This window comes from Brienomyrus brachyistius, chromosome 10 (assembly GCF_023856365.1).
Source record: "Brienomyrus brachyistius isolate T26 chromosome 10, BBRACH_0.4, whole genome shotgun sequence".
Taxonomy (NCBI): Eukaryota; Metazoa; Chordata; class Actinopteri; order Osteoglossiformes; family Mormyridae; genus Brienomyrus; species Brienomyrus brachyistius.
The window spans coordinates 8,245,232-8,271,594 of NC_064542.1; the positions used below are offsets into that span (position 1 = coordinate 8,245,232).

General features: G+C 41.3%; 1 protein-coding gene across 1 annotated transcript in view; it reads right to left on the reverse strand.

Annotated features, from left to right (window-relative positions):
* Window positions 1-26,363, reverse strand: part of n4bp3 (NEDD4 binding protein 3) — a 35,888-nt gene that overhangs the window by 3,781 nt on the left and 5,744 nt on the right. Inside the window, exons 2-3 of the mRNA XM_049027438.1 lie at window positions 4,088-4,531; window positions 775-1,377 (exon numbers count right to left, since the gene is read on the reverse strand). Of these exons, the coding sequence (XP_048883395.1) occupies window positions 775-1,377; window positions 4,088-4,498 (1,014 nt within the window). The 5' untranslated portion in view covers window positions 4,499-4,531. The remainder of the gene's footprint in view (window positions 1-774; window positions 1,378-4,087; window positions 4,532-26,363) is intronic.

A 26,363-nucleotide genomic window follows, 5' to 3' on the forward strand; every position in this document is an offset into this window, starting at 1 on the left:
GCACTGAAAAGTTAGTAGTCAGTCTCAACAGTATTTTTTTATTGTAACTGGAGTGGATACCATTACATCAGGCATGTGATGCTAGTATCTTGTGGCGCTTTTCCATTGGCATACAGAAACCAAACCATACTGCGAAGAGAGACTAGTTACAGTGCGGTTCCACTGCAGGAGGGTCAGCTTAGTAGTTGCTGTGTTTGGAGCGCGACAGTGACGTAAAACTGAAAAGATACTTATTGACTGTTCACACAGTATACATCATGATTTATTACGTGCTAATTTCTGCTAGCAAGTCTGTGAGAATTGCCACGTTATGTTAGCACCAAACGCTAGGGGAATTAGCATTCGTTTGTGTAAATTTGTGTTGCGAATGCATTCCATCCAGCTGTGCTATAGTACTTTGAGTATGTGGTTGGAAATTTTCAAGTTCTGAATTATCGGGAATGCACCAGTACTAAAAATAAATAAATAATATATAGAATATGGGCTTTTTTTTCGTTCAGATAATCCATGTGCAGAACAGTATCTCCATGCATTTCGACCAATCAGACGATGGTGACACAACCAGTTTGGTTTGGTCAAGCTTTCTGCCCTGCTAGGGCAAAGTCAACGCAGTTACTGCTCGGGTACGACTCAGTACAGCCCCCATACCTTAAAATGAAAACGCAGCAGTTCACGGTACAGCTCGGGTACGGCTTGGTTCTTGGTGGCAATGGAAAAGCACCATTGGTTATCTCACCCTGCATGGGGGCATGGTGGGATTGACTACAGCGGTACCTGCACTATGGCCCCCTCGCTCTCATCCAGATTCCTCTTCATCTGCTTCAGCTCATGCTCCTTCTCCTTCAGCTGGTCTTCCAGGTCCCGCACCACATCCTCCAGCGAGTGGGAGAACTCATAAGGGGGCGGAGCCTCGCCCCCACTGGGGCCCGGTAGCCGGCTCAACGTGGCCATGCTGCGGCACGACAACTCGCCAGCTGTGGAGGTCCCACCGCGGGCTGGCCCCGCAGACCGGTCCAGGGAGCCAATGCAGTTGATGTGGCCCGTTGAGGCGCTGATCTGGCCCAGGTGGGGTCGGAATGGAGGCCGGTATGGAGGCAGGCTGCTCAGGGAATGGTGGCCGGAGTCGGACATGTTTTCCTCTTCTTGGCTGGGTCCAGAGCCTGCCACCAAGTGTTTTCTTGTGCCGGGGTTGTGGCGGGAAGGTGACGAGGAGGCAGAGGAGGTGGAGGCAGCTATGGGTGCCGCCTTCGCGTAGGACGCATGTAGCCCATTGGACAAGCCATTGTCTAGCTCCTCCACTTTGGCAGGGTAGAGGTTCTGGATGGAGCTGAAGTTTTTGGGTGTGACCAGCTTAAAAGCTGACGGCCTTAAACGAGACTGAACCAGAATGAAAGAAAGAGAACTAGATCAAAAAAGTGGAAGTACGTGTCACAATATCTTACTAAATAAAAGTAAATGTCTGTGTTACACCAGAAGAGGCTTTGTATTCTGCATTTATTTATTGTGGAGACAAATGAATGCAAGCCATAGCTACATGACAGTAAATCGCTACAAAAACAAGTAGTAGGGCTTCAACTACATCATTTCCCATTACCAATGGACCTGTGTGAAACAATTTTCCCATAAATGATCTTAGACATAGTCGAAAGAAAATGCAATTAATTTGGCATCCTGCATTACCTGTCACAGAACACATCAACTTGCTTATGAAAATATTGTGACTTTTTTTTAAAGTGACAAATGATTTACTACTTCTTTCTAAAGAATATAATCCGCATTTCTGGAATCAGATATCTATAGTTCGTGAACCCTCGGTCCAGGAATTTTCTCAGGTACATAACAACAGTCAAAATGAAATAGCATTAGTTCTATGCTAACTTAAATCAAACTCACACTTACTTCACATTCAAACCTACAATAATTCAGAATAATAGAAATCTGTACTGTGTGGTTAACAGCTTTTAAACTATGCAATTTTCTATTTCTATAAGCTGTTGATAAATCAGCAATGCCATCCTAAATAAAACAAACTCATTAAAAATTAATTGTGTACAGGTTGTGTTTAAAGCATATTTAACATGTTCTGAACATGATTCCAAGTTATGCGTATAACTCCCCCCAATACAAAGTACAGGATGACTTTACAGTATCAAATAACCAAGCCTGAAAGAGCTTTCTGGTTAAGGATCAGTGTATGGTTTTGAGCATTATTGTGACTTATGAACACTGTCCATGCATAAAAATATGAACAGACCAGAGAAGAGCTCCCGTGAAACACTGAACATGATCAGCGACCAGTGAGACGCACGGCTTCTGCTATCAGTGAACCATAGAGGCCCATTTTTAAAATGTAAAAATGTGTCCCATCCTGTAGAACTGATATCTATCTTTACAATTTGTATTATGTAATTTTTGACAGTCAATCATTTGACTGTAGATAGATTAAACTTAATTAAACATATGCAACTAAACAGGTAGCATGTGCTGATAATGCCAGCACTCTAGGAAACACAATTCTGTAATTAGCATGTACACTGACAATTATGAGACTGTTTTATGTAGGATGGGCTTTTAAAACAGTGATGATTCATGACACACGATGTGAGGATATCTAATGAAATATCAAAGTGTTTAGAGCTCAGTCCTCCCTGTTAACTATGAGATTCACATACGCAGCCAATGCTGCAATGCTACCATTAGCCCCTTGACTTTGCTAATCTTGGGTTAATGCTTCAGTTAAAATCGATCCATTGTTTCAGTAATTACAATTTCGGATGAAAAGTGTAATAATTAAAAATAAAAAACAAAGCACTTTTAACATATTAGTGTTACATTATATGCAAAAGAAATTCCTATATATGTGTGAAGATGTTCATGAAATAACACTGGCTGTGGCAAAAGGTCACTGTGATCACAAAACGATCATTCCACATCCAATGTTCAGTCAAGCTTGTCAAACAAGCTTTTCAAATTTTTGCATTCACACCCACTACAAAGAACATCCTGTTACACTGAAATATGGAGTTAATATTAATATATTTACATCTAATAACATCTCCAAAAATCAGTTATGAAATAGGACTCTCTCTTTACGGTATCTCCTTACCAGCTCATCACAACCCTGAACTTAAGTCATCTAAGTGCTTTTTAGCTTCAATTAGACATTGAATTTAATCCTGGTGAACCCATTCAGGAATGAAAATAAATTACTGAAAAACACAGTGTAGCATACTGACTTTACACATTTTTTTAAATAGCACCAAAAAATTTAGTGTTTGATCCCGAATAGTACCTATAGCCTTACAGTGCACACAGACAGTTTTGGGATGCTTGCTTAATTCAGTAAAAATATTGCAAATGTAATGGTTTAATAAAAAAAATACTCCATTCATTTATTTACAAACATATATATCACACTAGAAACAACCGGCCGTTAAACATTCATTTTAAGGAGTAATAAAATAAAACCCAAGTTATAGTTCTAAAAGCTGTTCTGAGTTAAAAAGTTCATTGACAAGCAGTCTCATTGGGGGCTTTTTAATTAGTAGCACCTTTAAAATAACATAAAACACCAAACATGTACTTAGTATCCCTTTGGCAAGCAGTCATTACTGCAATTAATAGCAATTTTACTGAATGAGTCAGTCAAAAAAATTATGACAGTTAATAAAAAGAAAATGTCTGTGCGGAAGATATGTGCAGATATGTTAAACATTGCTTGTCAATGAGCTTTTGTTATGAAACCAATAAATTTGCAACATTATTACAAAAGTAATCAAGCCTCCCAACACTTTCTGTGAGCACTTGGTTTTATCAAAAGCCCATATGAATAAACTGAATAATGTTCTGGGAGATGGTATAGAGTATCCAGGCTTCTATACACCTTGGCTTTTACATTGGTCATAGGCTACACCACTCTCCTTGTTTTGGTCCAGCTGGTGCCCACTGACATTGACCGTTGAAAATCCCGCATTTGTCAACTACTTATATATACATTAATCCTCATTAAAACAAAAACATCCAAAAGTGGTCAAGCAAGGTATTCAAGGGCAGAGTAAGCTCTTTCCTTGTAGCCTCTTATCCCTACCTTCTCAAGCTTGCCCCCCACGGGCAGTGAATTTTTTCCCACGTCCACCTCCTTGCCGTCCTTGTGGTAGACCTTGGTGTAGATGTTCTCCTCCTCACTCCCATGCTCCCTCTTAATGGAGGTGATGCCAGAGAAAATGTGCTTGCCGGCTTTGGGTTCCTTCTTGGTGATGTTCAGGTAGTTGAGAAGCTCACGCTGAGCAAGCCCCTTCTTTAGAAGACCGTCATGTGACCGGGTCCCGCCCCGGGACCCCGAACGCACTCCACTCGACCTCTCTGGGGACGACGTGTCCGACTTGTCGACCAGGCTGCCCACGCTTCCCATCGTGTAGCCGAACGGCTCCGAGGAAAGGGTATCTCTGAATGATTTACTGGAGGCGCAGGTCAGAGGCAGGGTCTGGGCTGTGGCCATGGATCAAACACTTGGGTGGTTCTGTGCAAAACTCTGTGGGGTAGGGGGTGGGGGGGGGGGCACACCACATTACGCCTCAGCCGTCTTGCGAATGACGTTAGATTGATGTTCATTCGTTTGTCATCACAATGCCCTCCTATTCATACAGCAAAGACATTGAATTCCTGTGGTCAGATACGCCTCCATTAGCAGTCTATATGATATTAAGCTTGCATTTTTTGAGAATAAGGTTACCTAACAATCATCTGGGTGTTAATGGGCACTGTAATTGACCGTTTCCTACTTTTCATTAAATATTGTTATCTGGGTATCAGAGACTCAAATTAGTTTTAGCTTCAGCAGCACACCTGCTGTGTTTTTTGTTAGCATTTTTGTTTTTCACTGAAGTGATCTCATTAACAACATGATACTTGGAAGGGAGGGCATCTCACAAACAAAACCTATCAGCCTGGAGGCTGTCCTACAGTGGCTCAAAGCCAAGGAGCGATGCTGCACTGTCCAGGTACGCTTACAAGCAGAGATTAAATCCATGCAAAAGCTGTTGTATCATGTTTGATTCACACAGTCCCACTACTGGGAACAGGCCACAGAAACTTGGCACCAGCAGCTTATTAGCCATTTATGTAACTAGTGTTTATCAGATGCCATCACAAATCCTGCATCCCTGCATATAAGATGCAAAGAGCATCAGATGCTTGTCTCCTTCCCACCACCACATATTTTTCCACTTGCATTGCAAATCAAAGCATAACAACAAACTTCTGCATATACTGCATGTTTTTATTTTGTTGTGTACTGGAAGGTGAACCCTGAGTGACATGCATTATTCACACCCACTCAGTAGCAAAAGTGACATCTGTGTGACTGGGCTGAAGCAGTATGGCTGGTCTGTATCAATGCCACGTTGTGGGGCCCAGACAGAGGTGTTGGCAGCCTGCTGATGCCAGCCCTTGATGTTGGTGGTTCACCCATCTGCTGTCCCTGAAAGCCTGGCGACTGGCCAGTGGGGGCCGAGACATCCACCCTTCCGCCCGTTATTGGAATTCATTAGGCCGCACACTCCACCCGACTCTCAGGAGAGCTCTTCTCACATCTGTTTGGAGGCCATCTGCCAAGACAGACTGCGGTCCCGAGGCCGGCCTCCGCTAATCCCCAACACCTCTGGGGCCTCACTGTACCCTTCCTGCCAATCTCCTAACCACTTATTCAGTATGGAAAGTGGGGGGGGGGGAGACATAGGTCACAAGGCAAGAGAAACCCTTGGGGAACTGCCAGCCCCTCACTGTATACACAGACACGCACGGACTACCGGCAATTTATAAAGACGCCAGTTCAGCTAACAGCATGTCTTTGGACTGATGGAGGAAAGTAGAGTACCCAGAGGAAACCTGCACAGCACAAGAAGCAAGGCAGCAAGGCACACACACACACACACACACACACACACACACACACACACACACACACACAGTAGAGGGTGAGAACCAACCAGCCTGGGAAGAATGAAACAGCATCACTACACATTGAGCCAAAGCACCACCTATAATGTTTTATCACCATTTTTATACTTTGTTTACCTAAAAGGAATGACGGAATCTTTCTGCTAATTTTATACCATGTTATTTCCAGTTTAACAGAGACCATAAGCGACAGCATTGCCTTGCCACCAAGCCTGAAAAAGCACACATTACATTTCTGCAAAACTACATATACACCATGGTAATATATTTTAGCTGTCATCCAATATCACTTCAGTGGTCAGCTACTACTTTGAAAATGTTTTCATTGAGTTTAATATGTTTTCTATTTCACAGTATGTAGCTGTAGAAAAAAAACTAATTAAACAGAAGTTTTTTTTTTATTCAGATGTGAGGAAAAGTCTATGTGCACAAGTAAAATCACGCTAGTGGAAGGTTGTTAAAACTACAGCTCTTGTAATAGTTTTTATAAAATAGTGTCTTCAGCTTCTGCTCATCACCATGACTGGCAGAACAGCAGGAAAGATCTTGCCTGGTGGCCTGGAAGCTCTCCCTACATCTCCCGTTCTCTCATCTGACTGACAGGTCAGATTGTGGCATCTACGAGCAAAGCAGCTAAACAAATAGTCAGATGGGGATGAGCAATCAACTGTGTAAATGTTCAGCTCCTGAAGATCAAATGCCTTTCATGATTTTATTCATGAACTTCACATACAATTTCCCTACTGGACCTCAAACACTGGCAGTGACACAAGAAGAGTCTTGGTGGTGGGGGGTCATCTTGGTGTCAGCTTGCCTAGATAACCTTAAACCACACTGCATCCATCAGCCTCCAGATGCCTCCAGGGATACACTGCTATGATGTTTTTGGAGAGTAAGTATTGAGCATGTCAATAGTAGAGTCCTCTGTCCTGACTAGAATACAATTGATATATAAATTTGATATCAATCAGTTGATAAAACTGATTGATATCAAAGCTCCCAAAATGTATCAGTGTCAATGGAAAAATTAGATTATAAAGGTTTATAGTTGAGTCTAGAGTCAGAAGTTGTGTGTAGTTATATAGATCAAGGAAAATTCCTCTTACCGCAAGTTTTATTCATAGAAGACATATGCAACGTGATGGACAACCGGTGTCAGACTTGGATTTTGCCAAAAATACAAACACACCGACCTAAATGTACAAACCCTCAGCATTTCCTATAATGGAGGGGGGGGGGGGAATACATTACACCCAATTCTTGAACAATCCCAGAAACAGACAGAAAGAATTAAATACAGAATGTATCCACATCATACTGTCTTAGGGGAGGATCACACAACCAACAAACAGTGAAAATCCATCCATCCATCCATTTTCCAAACCGCTTATCCTACTTGGTCGTGGGGGGTCCAGAGCCTATCCCGGAATCAATGGGCACGAGGCAGGGAACAACCCAGGATGAGGGGTCAGCCCATCGCAGGGCACACTCACACACCATTCACTCACACATGCATACCTATGGGCACTTTAGCAACTCCAATTAGCCTCAGCATGTTTTTGGACTGTGGGGGGAAACCGGAGTACCCGGAGGAAACCCCACGACGACATGGGGAGAACATGCAAACTCCGCACACATGTGACCCAGGCGGAGACTCAAACCTGGGTCCCAGAGGTGTGAGGTATAAGCAAACATGCATAATGTACATGTCATATATAATATACGTAAAAGAGCTGGTTGCGATCAACTAGGGGTGGAAAATATAGTCTTACATCACATTATGTTAAGTAGAACAAACAATGCACTTTAAATATGAGAGCTAACGTTATTTAAGTTTAAATTATATGGTGGAGTATTCTACATTTTTATTTTGAGTTGATCACCAGTCAATAAGGCACTATGTTAGCCAATTTCAGAATTAGCCGATATAGTGTTTAAGAATTTTTATGTCGTTAAAATTAGTCAATATTCGTTGTTATCAGAGACCACATTTTGTATTGGTCAGGCGTTACCAGTAACCAGAGATGGCTCCTGTTCTGCATTAGCAGAGCTCTCCTGAGAGGCCCAAGAAAATGTGTCCAAATACACGTGCAGTAATGAGCCGAGTGCTGGCATATAAAAGAGCAGACCCAGAGGAACACAGGACAGGGCGTCCCTGTACGATTCGACACCATGCTCAAAAGCTTTAATAAAAGCAATATATTCAGCTCTTAAATGCACTTCTGAGGCACGCTTTGGTGATCACAGTTCAACAGAGAGTCATAAACTATTTAAAGTTTTACTCAAGTGGAGTTTATTTCACAGGGAGAGAGGAACAAGGGTAGAGGCAAAGCTTTGCAGTAGCAAACCATGGGAAGCTGAAGGACACTGTGCACCCTGCCCTAAGCAGTCACCTGACACCGCTGTGCTCCCAGGGCCACTCCCTCTCCACTCGGACCAATGACATATCCTGCCACAGCCACAGGGGGGAGCCTTCCATCTTTCCAACGAGGAAGGGAAGCAGACTTCCTTGAATAATGACACTGCCCCTGACATAAGAATGTGGCTTAAACTGTATTTCCTATCACTAAACTGATCCCAGCACAGAAGTTAAGATCTTGTAATCCGCTTGGTCTAACTGCCAATTCCAGTGCAAGAAGGAACAATGCTGTTGAACCCTTCAGAAAAATGCACAAGTTGAATTACTCCAGAAAAAAGGCAGCTGTAAAAGGTTAACATTGTGTGTTGTTCTGGAAGCAATGCAATAATAATTTATTCTTAGTTTCTTCCCAAATGTTGCATGTTAAATGAACAGAAGTTGCTCTCTTTCCATGAGCATTCACCTTTTTTTCATGAAATGTTTTTGCAAATGTATTCAAAGGTTAATATATTAAGAAACTATTTTTGTGCTTCCATTATCAGTTCAAAAAGCCACTTAAAATAATTTTACAGTAGTTTATCATTTGGCTATTTTTTTAATGAATGTCGAGCCTGGATTTCATAAGTTCCCTAAGTTGCTAATGACACAAAACCAATTCAGACAATAAGCCTACTTTCAGTTTCTTCCGGATAAATTCCTTTCTACAGGTTTGTGCTATGAATGACTGATTACAATATTCAAAGGAAAACCCACAAGGTCTTGTGAAAAATATATTCAATCATCCTCTCACTGCTGATCCTGATCAGGACCATGGGATGGGGGATGGAGCCTGTCCCAGGCAGCGCAGGGAGTACACCCTGGATGGCGCGTTAGCTCATTAGGGCACCCACACACACACGTTTGAAATTATATCTTTGTGGGGACTCCATTTCAATGGGAAAAACACAATGACCGTAACCCCTACCCAGCCCTAACCCTAACCATAATTAACCAAAAACAAATTTGAGACTTTTGGCATTTTTAATTGGTATCCCCCCCCCCCCCCCCCCCACACACACACACACATTCATACCTTATGGGCAATTTCAGCACCCCAATTAACCTAACCACATGTGTTTGGCCTGAGGGAGGAAATCTGAGTACCCTGAGGAAACCTGACCAACAGGGGGAGAACATGCTTTTTAAGACTGTATACCTGGCCTTTAAATGGCTGGGAACGGCATATTTATTTCAGAGGCCACCAGCCAACCACCCAACATTGCATTAAATGCTGCAGAGTCTCTACTGCTTCTGTGTTGCTTCCTGTAACTGATGTCACTCCCTCCCTCACTCCCTCAAGCATCTGCTCTGCAAGGTAATCTTGGAAACACCGGACGATTTACAGCTGGTTTTTTTTTCATATGAAGAAGCTCATCCCCTCCAGACAATGGTCAGACCACATAATCGACTTTAAATGGCATGAAATGGTTCTGATTAAGGCCTGGATTGGAAAGTTTGATCATTAGCGCTATTAGTGTCTGGGATTTACTCTCAAACACACAGAAAAGCACATTTTTAAACTAAAGACAATAATATCTTACTTGGTCTTATAAAATGTTATAAAAATGTGCTTGTTACTACACAAACAGCGGTCTTTGCGCTGACTTTTTTTTACAGAGTGAATGGGCCACAGCACCGCATCTGGAAAGCAAACGGCTACCTTGGAACTGCACCGGTGCTCCCCAATGTACCCCTGGTATTTTTAATTGCCTTGTCCTGTCGGAAGTGGGGCCCTTTCAGCCCGTCACTCAGGAAAGGGTGTCTTGAATGAGTTAGCGTTGAGTGCTTTGGCAGCCCTCTTCCTGGGCCTCATAAATATTTCAATGGGTTCTATTGTGCAGAATTTAATTTTTTTTTAGACTGTGACCCACAGGCTGCGCTCACTCGGGTCCCTGCGACGGTCGCTTTCAGCACCCACAGTTCTGCATTCACTCTCGGCGGAGGTGCAGTCCGCCAAAAACATGCATATTCAGCGTACAAGCAACTGCTCCGAATTCCGCGAGTGCTTTCGAAATGCACGTTCAGGCATGTCAAGGACCGGCACGCGAACTACGATTACACTGTAATAGATGCAGTCCCTTGCTGCAGATTAACTGTTGGCTTTTTAACAACAGTCACCTAATAAGTGTTTCAAAATGCTGTCCCTGCGTCACCACCAGCTCACGTTTGTCCTACGCCCTGATATGATGGCAAACTCCCTTCACAAGGCAAGGCCGTGAATGTATGCTGGTAAAAGTATGGAAAGCAGAACCTGCTGTTTGAATTGTTTTCAGGAATAAACACTTCACATATTTTATGTGAAGCTTTTATTTACTATGATAATCACATATGATATGATTGCAATATCTATTTTTTTTTTATCTGATTTCCACAGTTGCTGATATGTGTAGTATAAGTGCCATTCATCAATAGTGTTTGCTGGAATGCTCTGCCCTCAAATGTGTCAGATAGGTATATCCACCCAAGCTAACAGCAGTGCACAATGACTTTCCCGAATGCCTCCTTTACAAGTGAGGATTAATCAAGAATCAGAAGAACATTATCAGACCTGTTACAGCAAAAAGGAGCCATTTAGGCTCCCTGCTTGTCTGGCTGCTGGATAAGTGCTTTGCACATATTATAATAATAAACCAATAATAAGTGTATAATATATATTATAGTGTATAACAGTGCATAATAATATATTATATAATAAGTGTCCTTTGCACATTGTCTTGTTTTGTTTTTTTATGGAACTGTTTATCTTTACACTGCGGCATCTCTGTATACTTGTATACAGTGGAAATGACAATAAAGTTCAATTTGACTTAGCTGGTTGCATTTGGATCATTATCTATTAAATGAGATGGACATGGAAAAGTGTTGCACACAGTAAGCTGAGAATAGAATCCTCTATTCTCATTTATGTAGAGGTTTACCACATGAGGCTGATATCTGCCAAGCATTAGTCAAGAAAATAAATTATATTTTCAACAGTATATTTAACAAATGTATATTTTTTTGCTGAACAGGATGTGCAGAGAAAACCTAACGTCCATAAAACAGACAGTTTCGCCATTGACTGGCTCTCATTTTTCTACACAGAACCTAATACATGAATGACGGCTTAGGTTAATGTCGCCTAGTGAAGCAGCACAGCTGACGGACTGCAAGGTTCCCCGCTCTCCTGCAGTGGGAAGCCCACCCTTGAAAATGTATATAAGGATCCCTAAATTAATGGGGGGCAAAACAGTGAAATGTTCACTTTGAGACATTAAAAATGACTGGCCAGAGTCGGTTCTCATATCTGTTAATATAATTTAATAATTGTTTTATAGTGTATAGACAAATTCAGTTTTTTCTAAAAATCAAAGTTAATGAAATGTTAAGTTGCTGACTGTGTGCTCACGGGGTAATTTCACTATAAAGCTAATCCCAGTCAAAAAGGCTGCCAGAATGAAGGGCATCTTAAAGGCCTTTCCTCCAGGCTAAGTAAGGCCCAGTGACCCAGGGCGACCAGTAGGCCTCACCTCAATACAAATCCTTCTGCTGTAAAGAGAGCCGGGGAACATAAAAGGATCCCCAAACATGACGGCTGGCCAATTTATTCCCAATCCTCTGAAGGAACTCAGAAGTAAATTATAAACAGCTGAAGGCCTTTCAAGAACAGAGAGACAGGGGCCCTTAACTCAAACACCATGATCATGCCCCTTCAAAGCCAAATCTTATGTCATTCATTTAGGAATCACACAACCATGAGGAATCCAGAGTTTGTAAATGACCTGCATTCTTTTCAATTCAACATAAAAGCTAGTTAAATGGTCCCCAGTAACAAAGCAGCCTTCTAAGGCACTTTTGGACCCGGCACAGAGTAATAATATAGGAACTAAAATTTTAATTTCTGAGTAAAATGAGACAAATTGCCCTTGACAGATTTTTAAAACACTAGAGAGGCCTTTGCTTCCTCGGTTGTGTTTCAATCAGTGAGCAGCCTGGAAATACTTTTAACCATGTATCGGCATGTCACAAGCTGGCACTCATTACACAATGAAATGCTACACCTTAGAACAAAAAGCCCACTGGGTTCATGGTCCAGTTTGAAAAGTATGAGAATGTGTGACCCACATAACGGGATGAGTGAGGTGTGAGCCATTATACTTGACAAGAAAAAAAACAGAACTGAAATAAATGCAAGGACTGATGAATAGTTTAGTTTCTCAGTTTTATGGCACTGGGTAATGAATATGCATAATTCAGATGGGAGGTAATCCTGAATATTAGAGGTAGTTATTACGAGTGTAAGACATTTTTCTCTTTAAAAAATACTCAAATGCTGCATATGCCAAACCAACCTGCTTTCAGGCTTCGATGGTCTATTCATTCCTAAAGGTTGTAAACAATGCCTGCTCTACCAAGCTCCTGCTACATAATTCTGGTAAACATCTGCTACTCTCTACAACATAAATTACCAGGGACCCTAGAGATTATCTGATGTGAAACCTTGGAGTCACGCCGGCTGACGTAAACCTCAGCATTCTCTTTCAGAGCTATACTCTCCAACAGAAGCCTGATTCATCTAATGAAACTTGTAAGTTAGATTACTGCTAGCAATCTGATCGATCTCATGGTGGTGCAATGTTTTGTGTTAGTAAAACATGTAGATACACACACCATCCTGTGGGAGGAAACTGGGGTGAGAGAAAATCCCTGAGGTGGGTAACACAGGAGGAATCACAGAACATTTTCAGAGGTCCACAATCATGGTGCTTCAGTCCAGGAAGCTACAAACCATAGATGTCCAATTCTCTCCGGCTCACCCCCAGAACACACTGTCCAAACACACACAATGTCCAATACTTACACCTCTAACTGGCCAGCTGAAGCAATAAATAACACTTCAGTGCTGGAAAAAACTTCACAGTTTACTTCTGTTAATGAATGCTTCTGATTCATTGTGCTACAGCTCCACATGTTGTTACTTTGTAAATGGCTAAGTGTGGAATGCTTTCACAATGGAAAACACAGAACTCAGTGTAACATGTCTATGATGCAATTTGGCTATTTTTAATCCTGGAAATTGTCTCTCAGTATTGTTCACTTGACTCCTGACATCAGGAGTATCTGATGATCACATGCTCACCTCTTTACCCACCAAAGGAATTTCCCACTCTTTTCTGCCTGCTACCTGTATTCCCCCCAGGGGAATACCAGTACTGTACTGAGTAAACTGAACACCATCATATACAAGCATAAAAACGAAAATCTCTAGGGACAGTTTGCCATTGCTGCGGACAAAATACACATACCGCCACACTAGGCACGAACAACCTGTACCATTCTTACACTACCAGTAAACAGTGCTTATCACTCTTTACCATGTCTGCACCTGAGCCAGTTGGAACACCTCCCAGCACTCATACTTTCTGTTTACAGGCAGAAGCTGATGTGTAGAGCTGGTAATCAGAGTACAGCAATGCAGGATCATGGCATCAGCAAAATGAAGGACAGGCTATGTGACCATTTTGGTTCTGTGGACTGGGCCATGTTCATAGATTCATCTAATCAGGATGAATATGAGACCGGAAATTCAACAAAAACTGCACAAATGATTATGCTTCAACAAACTATTTGCTAATTCCCAAACAGCAAACTGTGGATCCACTACAAAATGAAGAGTCACACAATTGCATTCCAACCTGGAGACACAGTTGTGTACAAGAAAAGCAAATAAAATCTCCAGAAGGCAATTAAAACAAAAAAATCAATATCAAAAACCGACACAGCAGCACCAGGGACGCCTGTCAGTTGTGGAAGGGTAATCAGACTCAAGCAGATTACAAATCGTTTGTTTGACAATAGAAGGACAACAAAGAATTCCATTGTATTATGTACACATGACAGTAAAATCTTTTGAACCTTGAAAGTCACTCAAAAATATAGAAGAATGCAGTCAAGTTTGACACAATTTTAAAATCAACTGATCTGGACTGAATTGCCCAGCACTAAAAAAACTTAGAACTGATAAAAAAAGTGACAAAAGATAACATGCTTCCCTCACTACAGTGTTTCTGTTCCCTGTGATACACGTCCTCCGAAGCTTGTGTCAGGCACACAACCAGGTCAGGCACCAATGGGCTGTCATTTTCCCCTGAACACTAATCGGTAGGATTTCAGGCTCTGCTTCTATCCCTGTAGATGTGTTAGCAGCTCTGCAATTGGACCAACCGGCTATCTGTTTACCACATAGCACCCTTACTTCCAAGCTATCTGTCTGTCCCAGCTATCACGTCCTCCCAAGACTCTCATTGAGATCATACTGTAGGAACAGCTCTGGACCACGCAAAAACTAATGTATCATCCACATTAATCTTGGTGAAAATGAAAGCTGCTAAGTTAAATGGTTGACATGCTCATCAAGATAGACTGATTGACTGTGGTTATCTGCAACAGATTTAAATAAATGTATGTATATATATATATATATATATATATATATATATATATATATATATATATATATATATTTCCTACAGCTGCCAAGCATGATAACTTCAGTCTTAATGAAGTTCTTTGCATGGCATAAAATGAAATGCAGTTAATAAAATGAGATTCAAAAAGCTCGGCCCATTTACGTCTTGGCAGAAGCTCAGTTTTCTTTTTTCTTTTTTTTTAAGTGCACTTAGCGCTCCAGTTGGACAAACAGGGATATTTTAAGTGCTGCAAGTAATACTTCTCACAAATTAATCCTGTAAAGTGTTTCAGTGGACCTGCAGAGTTTCACCATATACTGTGTGTCAATCAATTACATTAAATGTAAGAATGTCATTAGCTCCAGAGAAGTCTGTCTCACTATTTAAGTATGATGCAGACTGACAAACATTACCTGTCCGTTAAAGCCTGAGACAAAGTATGACAGGGTATCTGTACCATGAACCTCAGTTACAAATTCTTGATCTTTCTCTTTGAATCAGCATTACAGCAACAAGTATCACATACAGGTTTTCTCTCACACTCAGCACTGAAGGGTACCAAACACCAGGGCTACACTGATTCACTTCTTGTTTTCCTTTCACCTCTCATGTAAGTACTGCTGCCATATCTGCAAGGCTGAACTTAATGAGTGGACATTTTATTATTATTTGGAAGAGCAGGCAAACAATCCCATACCAGAAGTTTTGCGTTGGGAAATAATTAATGTGATCTTTACGGTGATAGAATCAGAATGACAGAGACACTGAGTAGTAGGTCCTGTCAACATCAAGGTGCAGATACCTTTTCCTAATGAGCACAGAAGACAGCGGGTGGCTTAGTGGGCAGCTCTGTTCCCTCACATTTCAAAATTTGGGAATCTGCATCCCACCTCTGTTGCAGGCACACAGCTATGCTAACTGCCATTAGTGATTGTGTGTGTGTGTGTGTGTGTGTGTGTGTGTGTGTATGTGTTTGGACCAGATGTCCTCACAATGTGATAATAATCAATCTGTTATTTTGTCATTATACGGACCATTTTGAGGAGAAACTCAATTTTATAAAAAATATGTGACTGCAATCAAAAAAAACTAAAAATGCCAGAAGTCTTTTGATTGGTTACTTATGGTTAAGGTTAGGGCTGGGTAGGGGTTTAGGTCGTCGTGTTGGGATTAGGGTTTTCCCCATAGAAATTAATGAATAGTCCCCATAAAGAATTGAATACATACGTGTATGTGGGTGTGTGTGATGGACTGGCATGCCATCTGAAATACAGCTCATGCTTGTACCCTGTACTTCATGGAACAGGCTCCAGGCCACTCTGTGACCCTCTGAATTTGTGTGCTCTGGTTCATGATCTGTACGTTGTGACATAAGTACCAGGTTTACTATAACCCTGCACTTGATAATCAGTCAAGGAAGATGGATGGATGGATAATCCCTGTGCAAAAGGTATTGTGAAGCAGAAAAAAAAAAGATATGAATTTTTTTTTTAAATTGCATTACCAATAATGGCAATCTATTTTACCACGCCATCAACAGCAAAATACTTTTAAATGTCAGCAGATTCACAAAGTGTGGATGGAACAATCCAGGACAGTTTGATCTGCTGTCCTTATCTAGAGTCTTGGTTCTGTAAATTTTATAATCAAAACTAAACACCACAGATAAAGCCACAGTCAAACTACCATCACAGGCGTCATCAAAACCAGTTGCATATCCTGTTTCATCTGACCCCCCTGCAATGTTTCCTTATAGAAAGTGTAGGCGAACCCGACTTGTTGCCGCATTCTTTGAAGCATACCTTCACGATAGTGCTCACATACCACAACAGAACCAGACTTCCTGAGTATCTATGATGCACGCAAACAAAAGCAAGCCAAAAAAAATAACAAAAGACGAAACAAACAACGTCAAACACCTGTCAATGATCGGTTTCTCTGGGCTAACTAATGCTACAGGTCATCAGAATGGCCATGCTGTGGCGCAGCATACAGCCCAGTGAATATCTGGCAGAATCTGTAGAATGAAACTAGAGATGCACAGTATATTCCTTAACACATTGGTAATGGCCAATATTGATCAAAAATCACGATATCTGTATCCATCCGATGTGTCAGTCTTGGCTGATATTGCCAGCCGGTACTTAAGCAGCACCAGAGTTGAAGACATAACTCAAATAATGAAGATGATAGCATTGGATGAACAGCTATATTCCATAGTGGAGAACAAGAGATGTTGTTGACTCATTCACGACTTAGATGGGGTCTCAAAGCCCTGACCATTGAGATGGATTTAAATGACCCGCCACATGTTTTGAATTCATTATGAAATTTGGGTCACAGACCGACCTTTCGTTTTCCACAAAATAAAAATCTGCCCGGAACAAGCTTGGCAAGTTTCACCATCAGGAATCCCCCCCGGCGCCTGCTCAGCAAGAAGCTCAAAAGTTAGTTGGTTATCGATCTCAGCAATATTATACAAAAATAAATACGGTATCAACACTTGTCTAAATGTTCACAACAGCGCACCACTAACTGAAATGTACTGGACACATGGGATATGGCTGCAGGGAGAGACAGGGGGAATGTAACTGCAAAAGACTAAACTGCAACAGGGATAAATCCTCTTCCTGCTCAATGCAGAGGTCAGAGCTTCTCAACCTCTCATATCTGCCCTGTTTCATCAGCTGCTACGCATCCAGGCAGAACATCTGTCCTTTCTCACGATACGACACGAGAGAAGAATCCCCTACATTGTAATGCTGGTTTCTCACAGCATTAATCAGGAGCCATCAACAGAGGAGAATTCTGATTACACTGAACTGCCTCTCTGCCAACACCGAACAATAGTGCCCTGTTCACATGGGAGCAAGGAAGTAGAAAGCCTAGACAGTGGATTACAGTAAACAAACAAACTTGTCAGTGCAAAACATATGATGCACGTAATCAAAGGCTTTGCATGGCCCACAGTAATGTAGCTATCTTCACATGCACTTTATTTGCAGCCCAAAATTATGCTGAGCCAATGGATGGCTTTCAGGACTTGCTGCATATCTTTACAGAACATCAGCCCTGGATCAAATATGAACCTGTAGCTGCCATAACGGGTCTGAATTGTAAACAGCACATCTGCAGTAATCAAATTAAAAAGCTGCTCATAAGCATTAAATGTCAAAATATATTCTCCAAAAGTACAGCAAAACATACAGGTACGTATTAAGCTATAAGTAATGCTGGTTTAACTTCTCTTTGAAATTTTACACCCCTGTGATTCCAACCAGAATAAATGGTTGGAAGTTGGATGAAAGGAGGGATAGAATTTTCATGGTACTACAGTTACAACAATGTAAACCAGAACCTGTCCCAGAACCTGTCCCAAACTTTCACTCATAACCATATTTATAATTAGGGCTACGAATCGACTAAAAAATTAAATTGTACAGTTTTCTGTGATTAATCATGCATAATTGCACCTAACATCAAACCTCAATTATGGCAGATTGGAGTTTCTGGGTTATTTTCATGAAGTCATACCAAGATGTAGTTTTGTTATATTACCATTTATTTCTGAAATAAACCTAAGTATTTCATCCAATCCAGGGCAAGAGTTGCAGAGATTAAAAAACAAAAAGAGAAAACTAACCAGAAATGTGTGTGTGTGTGTGTGTATATATATATATACACACATATAATACAAATTGATTATTTATTGTGGGTTACATGCAATGAATCCAAACACCCCATGTCTTAATTTAATAAAAGAAATAACGAGTTGACTTTAAAATCAACTCTGTGTGTTATATACAACTGTGGAAAAAAATTAAGACCACAGCACAATTTTTCATTTCACTCATTTCTCAATTTATGGGTGTGAGTCTGTCTATGTTTTTTTTTTTGCAAAACTACAGCCTGGTTCTTCTCTGTTTCTTATTAATAAGGGATTTTTGACTTGCTTTACTGGATTTCAGTCCTGCTTCTAAGAGCCTGATACGAACTGAGCTAACAGTGCACTTCACACCTGCACTTAATGTCTCCAATTCCTTTTGAAGGTCACTTCATGTCATCTGAGAAACTGTCGAATAAGGTAACGGTCATCTCTGGCATTAGAAAGTCACTTCCGCCCTTTAGCTGGCTGGTTTCTGGTCATTCCCAGTGTCTCCTGCTTCACTTTGTTCTTGTGTACTGTTTAGAGTGGTCTCTTAGTTGTTTCCATGTCTGTATATATACATACACACACACACACACATATATATGTTTGTATGTGTGTGTGTGTGTGTGTGTGTGCGCGCGTGTGTGTGCTGACCACTCAGCTCTACTGTCTAACCACAGGATGGACTACAGGATTACTTTGTTGCCCCATTGCTAATGGAAGGATGTGATTCTAGGGTTAGTGGTTCCTTAACAGATACCACGCACATTACTGTCTCTTGGATAAGCAGATCATAACTATAACAGTCTACCAGACAGCAACCAGCTGGGAAAGTCACCAGGAAACAAGACTCTCTTTTATGCAGATTCTTAAATAAAAGTCTTTTGAGGCCAACTTGTTAGACTGGTTTGCCTGGTTTTGTTAGAGAAGCAGAGTACTGTTTCATAAGCCATATCATTTGAAGCTGGAGTGTTTCACATTAATAATTTTACTTCACATTTCATGGATGATGATGATGATAAAGACGAAAATGACAGAGAAAAAGGTGTTTAGTGTCACTATGTCTAAATACCAACAGGCTGGTATTATAAAATAATCAGGGGGATTCCCTTCATGTAACAAATATTTTTACCGTTACTTTGACCATTATTAATGAATAATTATCAGCTGGCAATAATCAGCCAAAATTGACACATTGGACCAATGCCAATATTGTGACTTTTAACAAATATTGGCTGGTATGTTAACTGATATACCATGCATTTCTATGTATTTCTAAAATAAATAAATAAATTATGTCAAACGAGGAAAGGAAGTTCTCAATTTGCTTTAACTGCCACATTTATAAAAGGGAAGAAAATTATATCCAAACTGAATATTGTGATAACTGTCCAGACTAAACTGTGCGTATGAATAGTGCCAATTCTTTCTGCATTTTTTAATTGAAGGTCATTTCATTAAACAAGTTTAATATACAGTAGCAGGTCCAATCCAAAATCAGAGGACTAAAGAAACCCACATCACCCAACGCAACATGAAAGCAGTCTTATTATAAAAAATAAAAAATAAAATCATGACGGCAATAACATCCATTTACTGCCATTTTGAATAAACTGTATAATCACATACTACTGTCTAGACATTACCTCTCTGTGACAGCTACTTTAATCATATGCTTATATATGGAGTTTATCTTAAGACATGCAATGACACCAATACCAACTGCCAATGCTATGAATCAACATCAAACGTTTTTATGAGGCTCCTCAAAAGAAGCATTAATAGAGACAAAGACTACTCCAAAGAACAAATGACAAGAAAGAAACTGATGAAAGGTTCTTCTGGAACTAGATTCTATTTTGATCAATGATGGATTTACGATAATGTGCTTTTGAACAATCATTTCAGTGAGATCTGTTACGGTTGATGGCTGTCTTGAAGGCCTAACATGCAACTTCTGTCACATTAATAAAAAGATATTTATATGCATTCATATACAGTTATGCAACTGCCCACAAAAATGCAGACCTATGTAGAACTGTTTGTATACCTGTGTGTCACATTACATTTTCTGTCATGGTGCTCCCGCGTTAAAAACATATTGAGTCACAGTTGGAAGCGAAACTATCATTAGCAGATCAGGTTAAGGCGGCAAGAAAACCACATACAAGCACCGTTAGCAGATACAATTAATAACTAAACCAGGTCTATTATGGTACAATCATCCTAACATTCCCCCAAGGCATTTGTTGGGAGCTGACGGATTCCTTGAATTCCATCTCTGCCCTGAGTGCAGTTTCTGTATGACGTGGAGCTTGAGAAGGAAGGTGCTAGTAGGAGTGACGAGTCTGAACCTGCTCTTGGCTTTGTGAGTAAGCTGGCAAATCAAACTGAAGGCACATGCAAACAATCGCTTCATCGTATTGCAGAATCTTTCTGAGAAGTGCAAATGAGCCGGATGATCTAAATAAAGACTTTAAAAAAGTAAGTGCAGTTTGCAGTTGCAGAAGTATTGGAAATATTTACAGCGGTTCATTTATGCAGCCTAATTGCCAATATCGCAATGTTGACCTTCGCTCTTAGCTGCTGGTCCTGATACATCGTATCCCAAACTCTGGCCATAATTCTGTGACTTCTGGCAAATATAGACTATATATGGAGATCACTGGGTCTGTGCGCTGGCATTTATATGTTGCTACCAGATGCTAATTATCTTGCTTTAACACTAGCCTATCCCTCTAATGTAGAGTTCCAAGACTGACATTTAAGCTAGAATAAACGGCAGAAAACATCCATCCACCCATTTTCCAAATCACTCATCCTACTGGGTCGCGGGGGGTCCAGAGCCTATCCTGGAAGCAATGGGCACGAGGCAGGGAATAACCCAGGCCAGCCCATCGCAGGGCACACTTCCACACCATTCACTCATACATACCCTCCTATGGGCAATTTAGCAACTCCAATTAGCCTCAGCATGTCTTTGGACTGTGGGCGGGAACCGGAGTACCCAGAGGAAACCCCACGACGACGTGGGGAGAACATGTAAACTCTGCACACAGGTCTCGGTGACCCAGGTGGAGACTCGAACCCAGGTCCCAGAGGTCTGAGGTGCTAACCACTGCAGTGCTAACCACTGCACCACCATGCTGCCCCCGGTAGAAAACATATTCAAGGGAAAGTGACACTGGTCTCAGTTTTCATTTTCTAATAGCATAACCTTATAAAATTCAGCTGAAATGGGAGTCTTAACTTGGGGTGCCAAGCCTTGAAATTTTAGTCGTTTAACAAACAAACCGGTTGGGTGTTTTCAGTTATTAAAGTATGTTTACCAAGCGGCAATTTTCTGACAATTACCAAGCACATTCAATAAGGCATTGAGATTTAATTATGTGAGCACCGTTCATCTGCATCTTTTGAACTGTTAGTCATTATAATACACAGCAAGGTGGAGTTCAGGCAGGACAACAAGGAGTCAGAGGAGGTGACAAGTCAATTTTTCGGCTTTGTGGTTTCTTTGTGCTCCCGCCTGCCACACCCTGTCCCATCCTACTCTGCTCAAAATAATCTGGGACCTCAGCAATAACCTGGGACCTCAGCAATAACACGAAAGAGTCCTAACTCCTGACCACCTATGCTGAAAGCTGAGTAGATGCAGTTTTCCATTCTATGCGCAACCAGTGTCTATTCCTTTGTCCTTAATACTTTTATTTTCCTCATTTTGGCCATTTAGTTCACATCCCCGGTTCTCAATTTGCCCTGAAAAAGGGAAATGGCAAGAACCGAGTCCCTAGTTCACTACCATTAATTCTTCCATGTGTTGTGCATATTGTTGTGTCACAATGTGCTATTAAGCAGATATAAACAAAAAACAAAGCACAATGGAAATAGAATAGAATTTGGCCCTGAGAACAAACACATGCCATGTACTGGGTCCTCCCTAAAGTAGGACAGGTCACATCTAAGGAGTGACTGGCGTGGTTTTTCTCTGCTTCCTGCCCAATTCCCAGGTTTTGCTCCAAGCATTATTTTGAGATCCTGGCCAGCGCCCGCTTGGCTAAATAAAGAAGCAAGAATACGGCACAGGCAGTAGTTTGAGTCGTGCTGCCTGACGCCACGGTGCCGTGGTCCTGGCCACGGGCTGGTCACTTCAGCACTCTGTCTCGGTAGCATGGCTCTATTCTCAAACACCAGAAATGTCAGCCTGCCACTCGCAGGGAGAACAACGTTCTGAATGCTAAACAAACACAAGACACCAGGATGTGGGTACAGTCATGCGGAAAACGTTACTGCACAAAAACACATTTGCTTAATTACGGGAAGGTATGTTATACAGCGTAATACCAGCTGGACTTGTGCACGTACAGGCCTGGACGATAGCTTGGGGCCCAGAGTAGTAGGAGGGCTCTTGTTTTTTGCCTAGCTGCAACAGCAGTATTTTATAATGTAGGTAAGACCCCAAAAATGACTTTAGCCCTGGGGCTCCCACCCATCCCCCCAAGGACCTCCACCCACCCTCATAAAATTAGCCCTATTACTTAGGCCTGGGCTCTGTATTAAACATTACATTCTTCACAATAACTTAAGCTTCTTGGTTATGCCCAAGGCTGACTTGGAACAAAAGCTGGAGGACTATTTCTGTACATCTCCCGCAAGCACAATACTTGTGCATACAAAGAGCACAGTATTGGCTGGCCCCGCCCACACGCTGACCTCCCTGCTGTTCTGTCAGGCCTCTGTGCTGTTGCTGTACATATCGTTCAGCTAGGACTCATCCAGAATTTTGCATGCCCAGCAGAAGCTGAGCTGCTTCTGATGGCACGGATAGACAACCAGGCTTTGCTGCCAGGGCAAAGCAAAGGTAAGAGCCAAAGATGCATCAAAGCACATCTAAACTGATCAAGTAATTCATCTTCGCTGCCTACACTCCACAAGTGCTTGTTCACCAAATGTGCACTGCTGAGGAAATAACTTTTTTGTTGTTCTCTCCTATCCATCTTCCATATTGCTGGTCCAGTGTAGGGCCATCATGAATTCCTATTCCCAACCCACAGCCTCAATTCATAAAAGAAGGATGTTTTAATTGTTGGTTCATCAATATAAATAGTCATCTGGTACTATTAAACGAGAGTACGGAGCAGACTGCCAAATCTTCCATCAACATTTCTGAGTGGGATTAAATTAACTGTACTGCTGTTTCAATAACTTAGCCTGAGCTTGAACCAAAATGAAACACAGGACTTGATTCAGTGTGACAATAGAGCTGTTATGCTTGATAATAACATTAACTAGCTACTATTAACTTGGCAGCTGCAAGATGATATATATACAGACAGTTCAAAGCAAAGCTGGCCTTACATTCAGGCAGCTGTGACCTTGTGACTCAGCTACTATTACATCAAAAAGTAAAAAAGTCCAAATGGGAATTCTAAGTCAATGCCTGAAAAATGGGTTACCTTTTAATGATATTTAGTGGGGGAGGAATAAAGCTGACCTTTTGGTGTCAGCTTTGAAAAAGTGCCCACTAATTGGTGTTGAAACTGTCTTTATTACTTTTTATTTGCCCTTAATTCCATGATAATTTTATTCTTGAGCAGTGTTCAAGCCTGCGGCCGTATTATTCATCTGTCTTTTGGTACATCCCAGCGTGGCCATGTGCCCATTTTCATGTGGGCTTTTCACATTTAGCTTAAATCATTTCTAGAACTTACAAAGACGTAACGCTTTGTTCATCGGACAACCAATCCCCCCCATCTGAATTTTCCGGATGAGACCAAGGTGCTCATTTTTTTTGTAACAAGTCACTGGGATTGCCTAAATTGTCCACTAAATTGTCACAATACATCATGTCTTTGTTTTGATTTGCAGTGCTAACAAGGTAATATGGAGGGTAAGGTGGGGGTTAGTGGGTGGGTGGGGGGGGGGGTTTAGCTACTGCTCCCATTGACTGAAAGCCAACGTGAGCACAGCAATTTATCACACCAACTTCAGAGGGACTCGACTCCTGTTTGTGGTCTGACTGCTGGGGGGGGGGGGGGGGGGTCGCAGTTGTCCAGGGGCACAGTGGGCAGTGCCTAGAGACTACATTAGTTCAATATTTATAAATGAGTTCAATTCTGATGATTTGAATAAAAGCATGATCAGTATAATAGGGGATTTTTAAAAAAGAAACCAAACTAGTTCATTTTCTTACCATCTCTACAGAAATAACCCTCCATATGTCAGTCTCAGTCAATGTTTGACATGTCTAGTCAGTCAATATATTTTTCTTTTTTTTCAGACATTCTGGCAATCTCAAGTTACTTAAGTATCCAGTTGTAGAGTACAGTCATTCTACCAATGCTTCAGAGCAAACATTAACCAAGAGTACATGTCCATGGTTGATTTGCTGGTAGCAGTAGGTAATGTCATGATTTATGGTTTGGATTTCAGGACCAATTCTTCAACAGTGTTAAACCGAATATTTTCACTAAGAAGTGCAGCTGTTTAAATGCATCAAGGTAAGGAAATGTCACCTATAATGATGACTGCTGTTACACAGAGGCAGGGGTGTAGGTGTCCTGGCAGGGACCACTGTTCACTCACACCTCCCAGGCTCGGGGTTTGAAACCCTCCCCCACTCTGTGTGTGTACAGCCTGCACGTTCTCCCCTGGTTGAGTGGGTTCTCTTTGTTTTTACAGCTATTCCCAGAAAACAAGTACCGAAAAAACAAACTTGTGAAAGACTTTGGCTGTTTAGAAAATCCCATTAAGCACCTTAAGAGTAAGTGATAAAAGGTCAGCGGTTATGGCATAGAGAAGGCCTAATTATTTCACAAGAGGCTGACATTTGGGGAAGAGTCTAACAAAAAGACACCAGCCGTATAAAAAAAGCAATTATAACAACAGTTGGCTAATCTGTAGCAACTGTTCAGGGTGTGTGCCACGCGGTGTGTCATTCATTTGTGCGCCACTTAATGCACGCAAAGGGTATGTCACAGCGATCCCCATCAACACACATTGTTATGTAATCTTAGTTAACGTGCCACATATAAGAGAAAGGGATCATTTGCAAGCAACGGAAATGTCCCACAAACAACAGATCTGAAGTGTATCTCCGGACTTCTGCGAAAATATTCACACACTGCGTGTCATTAGAGCAGCTTGTCTCCGTGTTACTTATCCTACGCTATTGTATGCAGGTTTTCTTGGTCTACTTGAGCTCTTAATGAGGATTTATTGAAATATTAACTGGATATTTTGCAGTACTTGAATTACAGAATAAATTAAACCAGATTAAACAAAACATATGTGGGAACCAAATGTTCCCATTACTTGATGATTTATAAATATAATAAAACTAGATACATTATACAGCAAGTTAGATTAACTCAGTCCTTTACTTAACTGTTCATGGTCTGAAAGAATATTGGTTGATATTTTAAAGTCATAAACTCTGTATTATTAATCCTTTAACCATAAAGAAAATGGTTAATACAACTGGAGAATTAAACAAATTGTTCATTTCAGAGTGTCAAGGATTAATACAGTTTAACAACCTATACAGAGATCTGAAAACTGAGAAGGTCACCCTGGAACAAGCAAGTCTGCTGCTGTTGGTGTCATTATGGAGGCTGCAGGTCACGAGATGACAGCTATGGTCAAGGACTGGGTGACCATCAATCTTCTGAGTTACCTGGACCTTCAGCGGGTTCCTCTGTTATCCTCAAATACGCACGAATGGCCAACACTTGGATCAGGGAGACATTTGACCTCTTTTTCTGTTCCGCTGTCTGGATGCTTTGTAGTGCTACTCCACATATGCACACAAGTTCCTTAAGTGTCGGTTTCACAGCTCTGTTACAGGCAGAGGCCTGAAGGAATAAAATTCGGCATAGCGGGTGTAGATGGACCATGAGCCCCAGTTTATTAC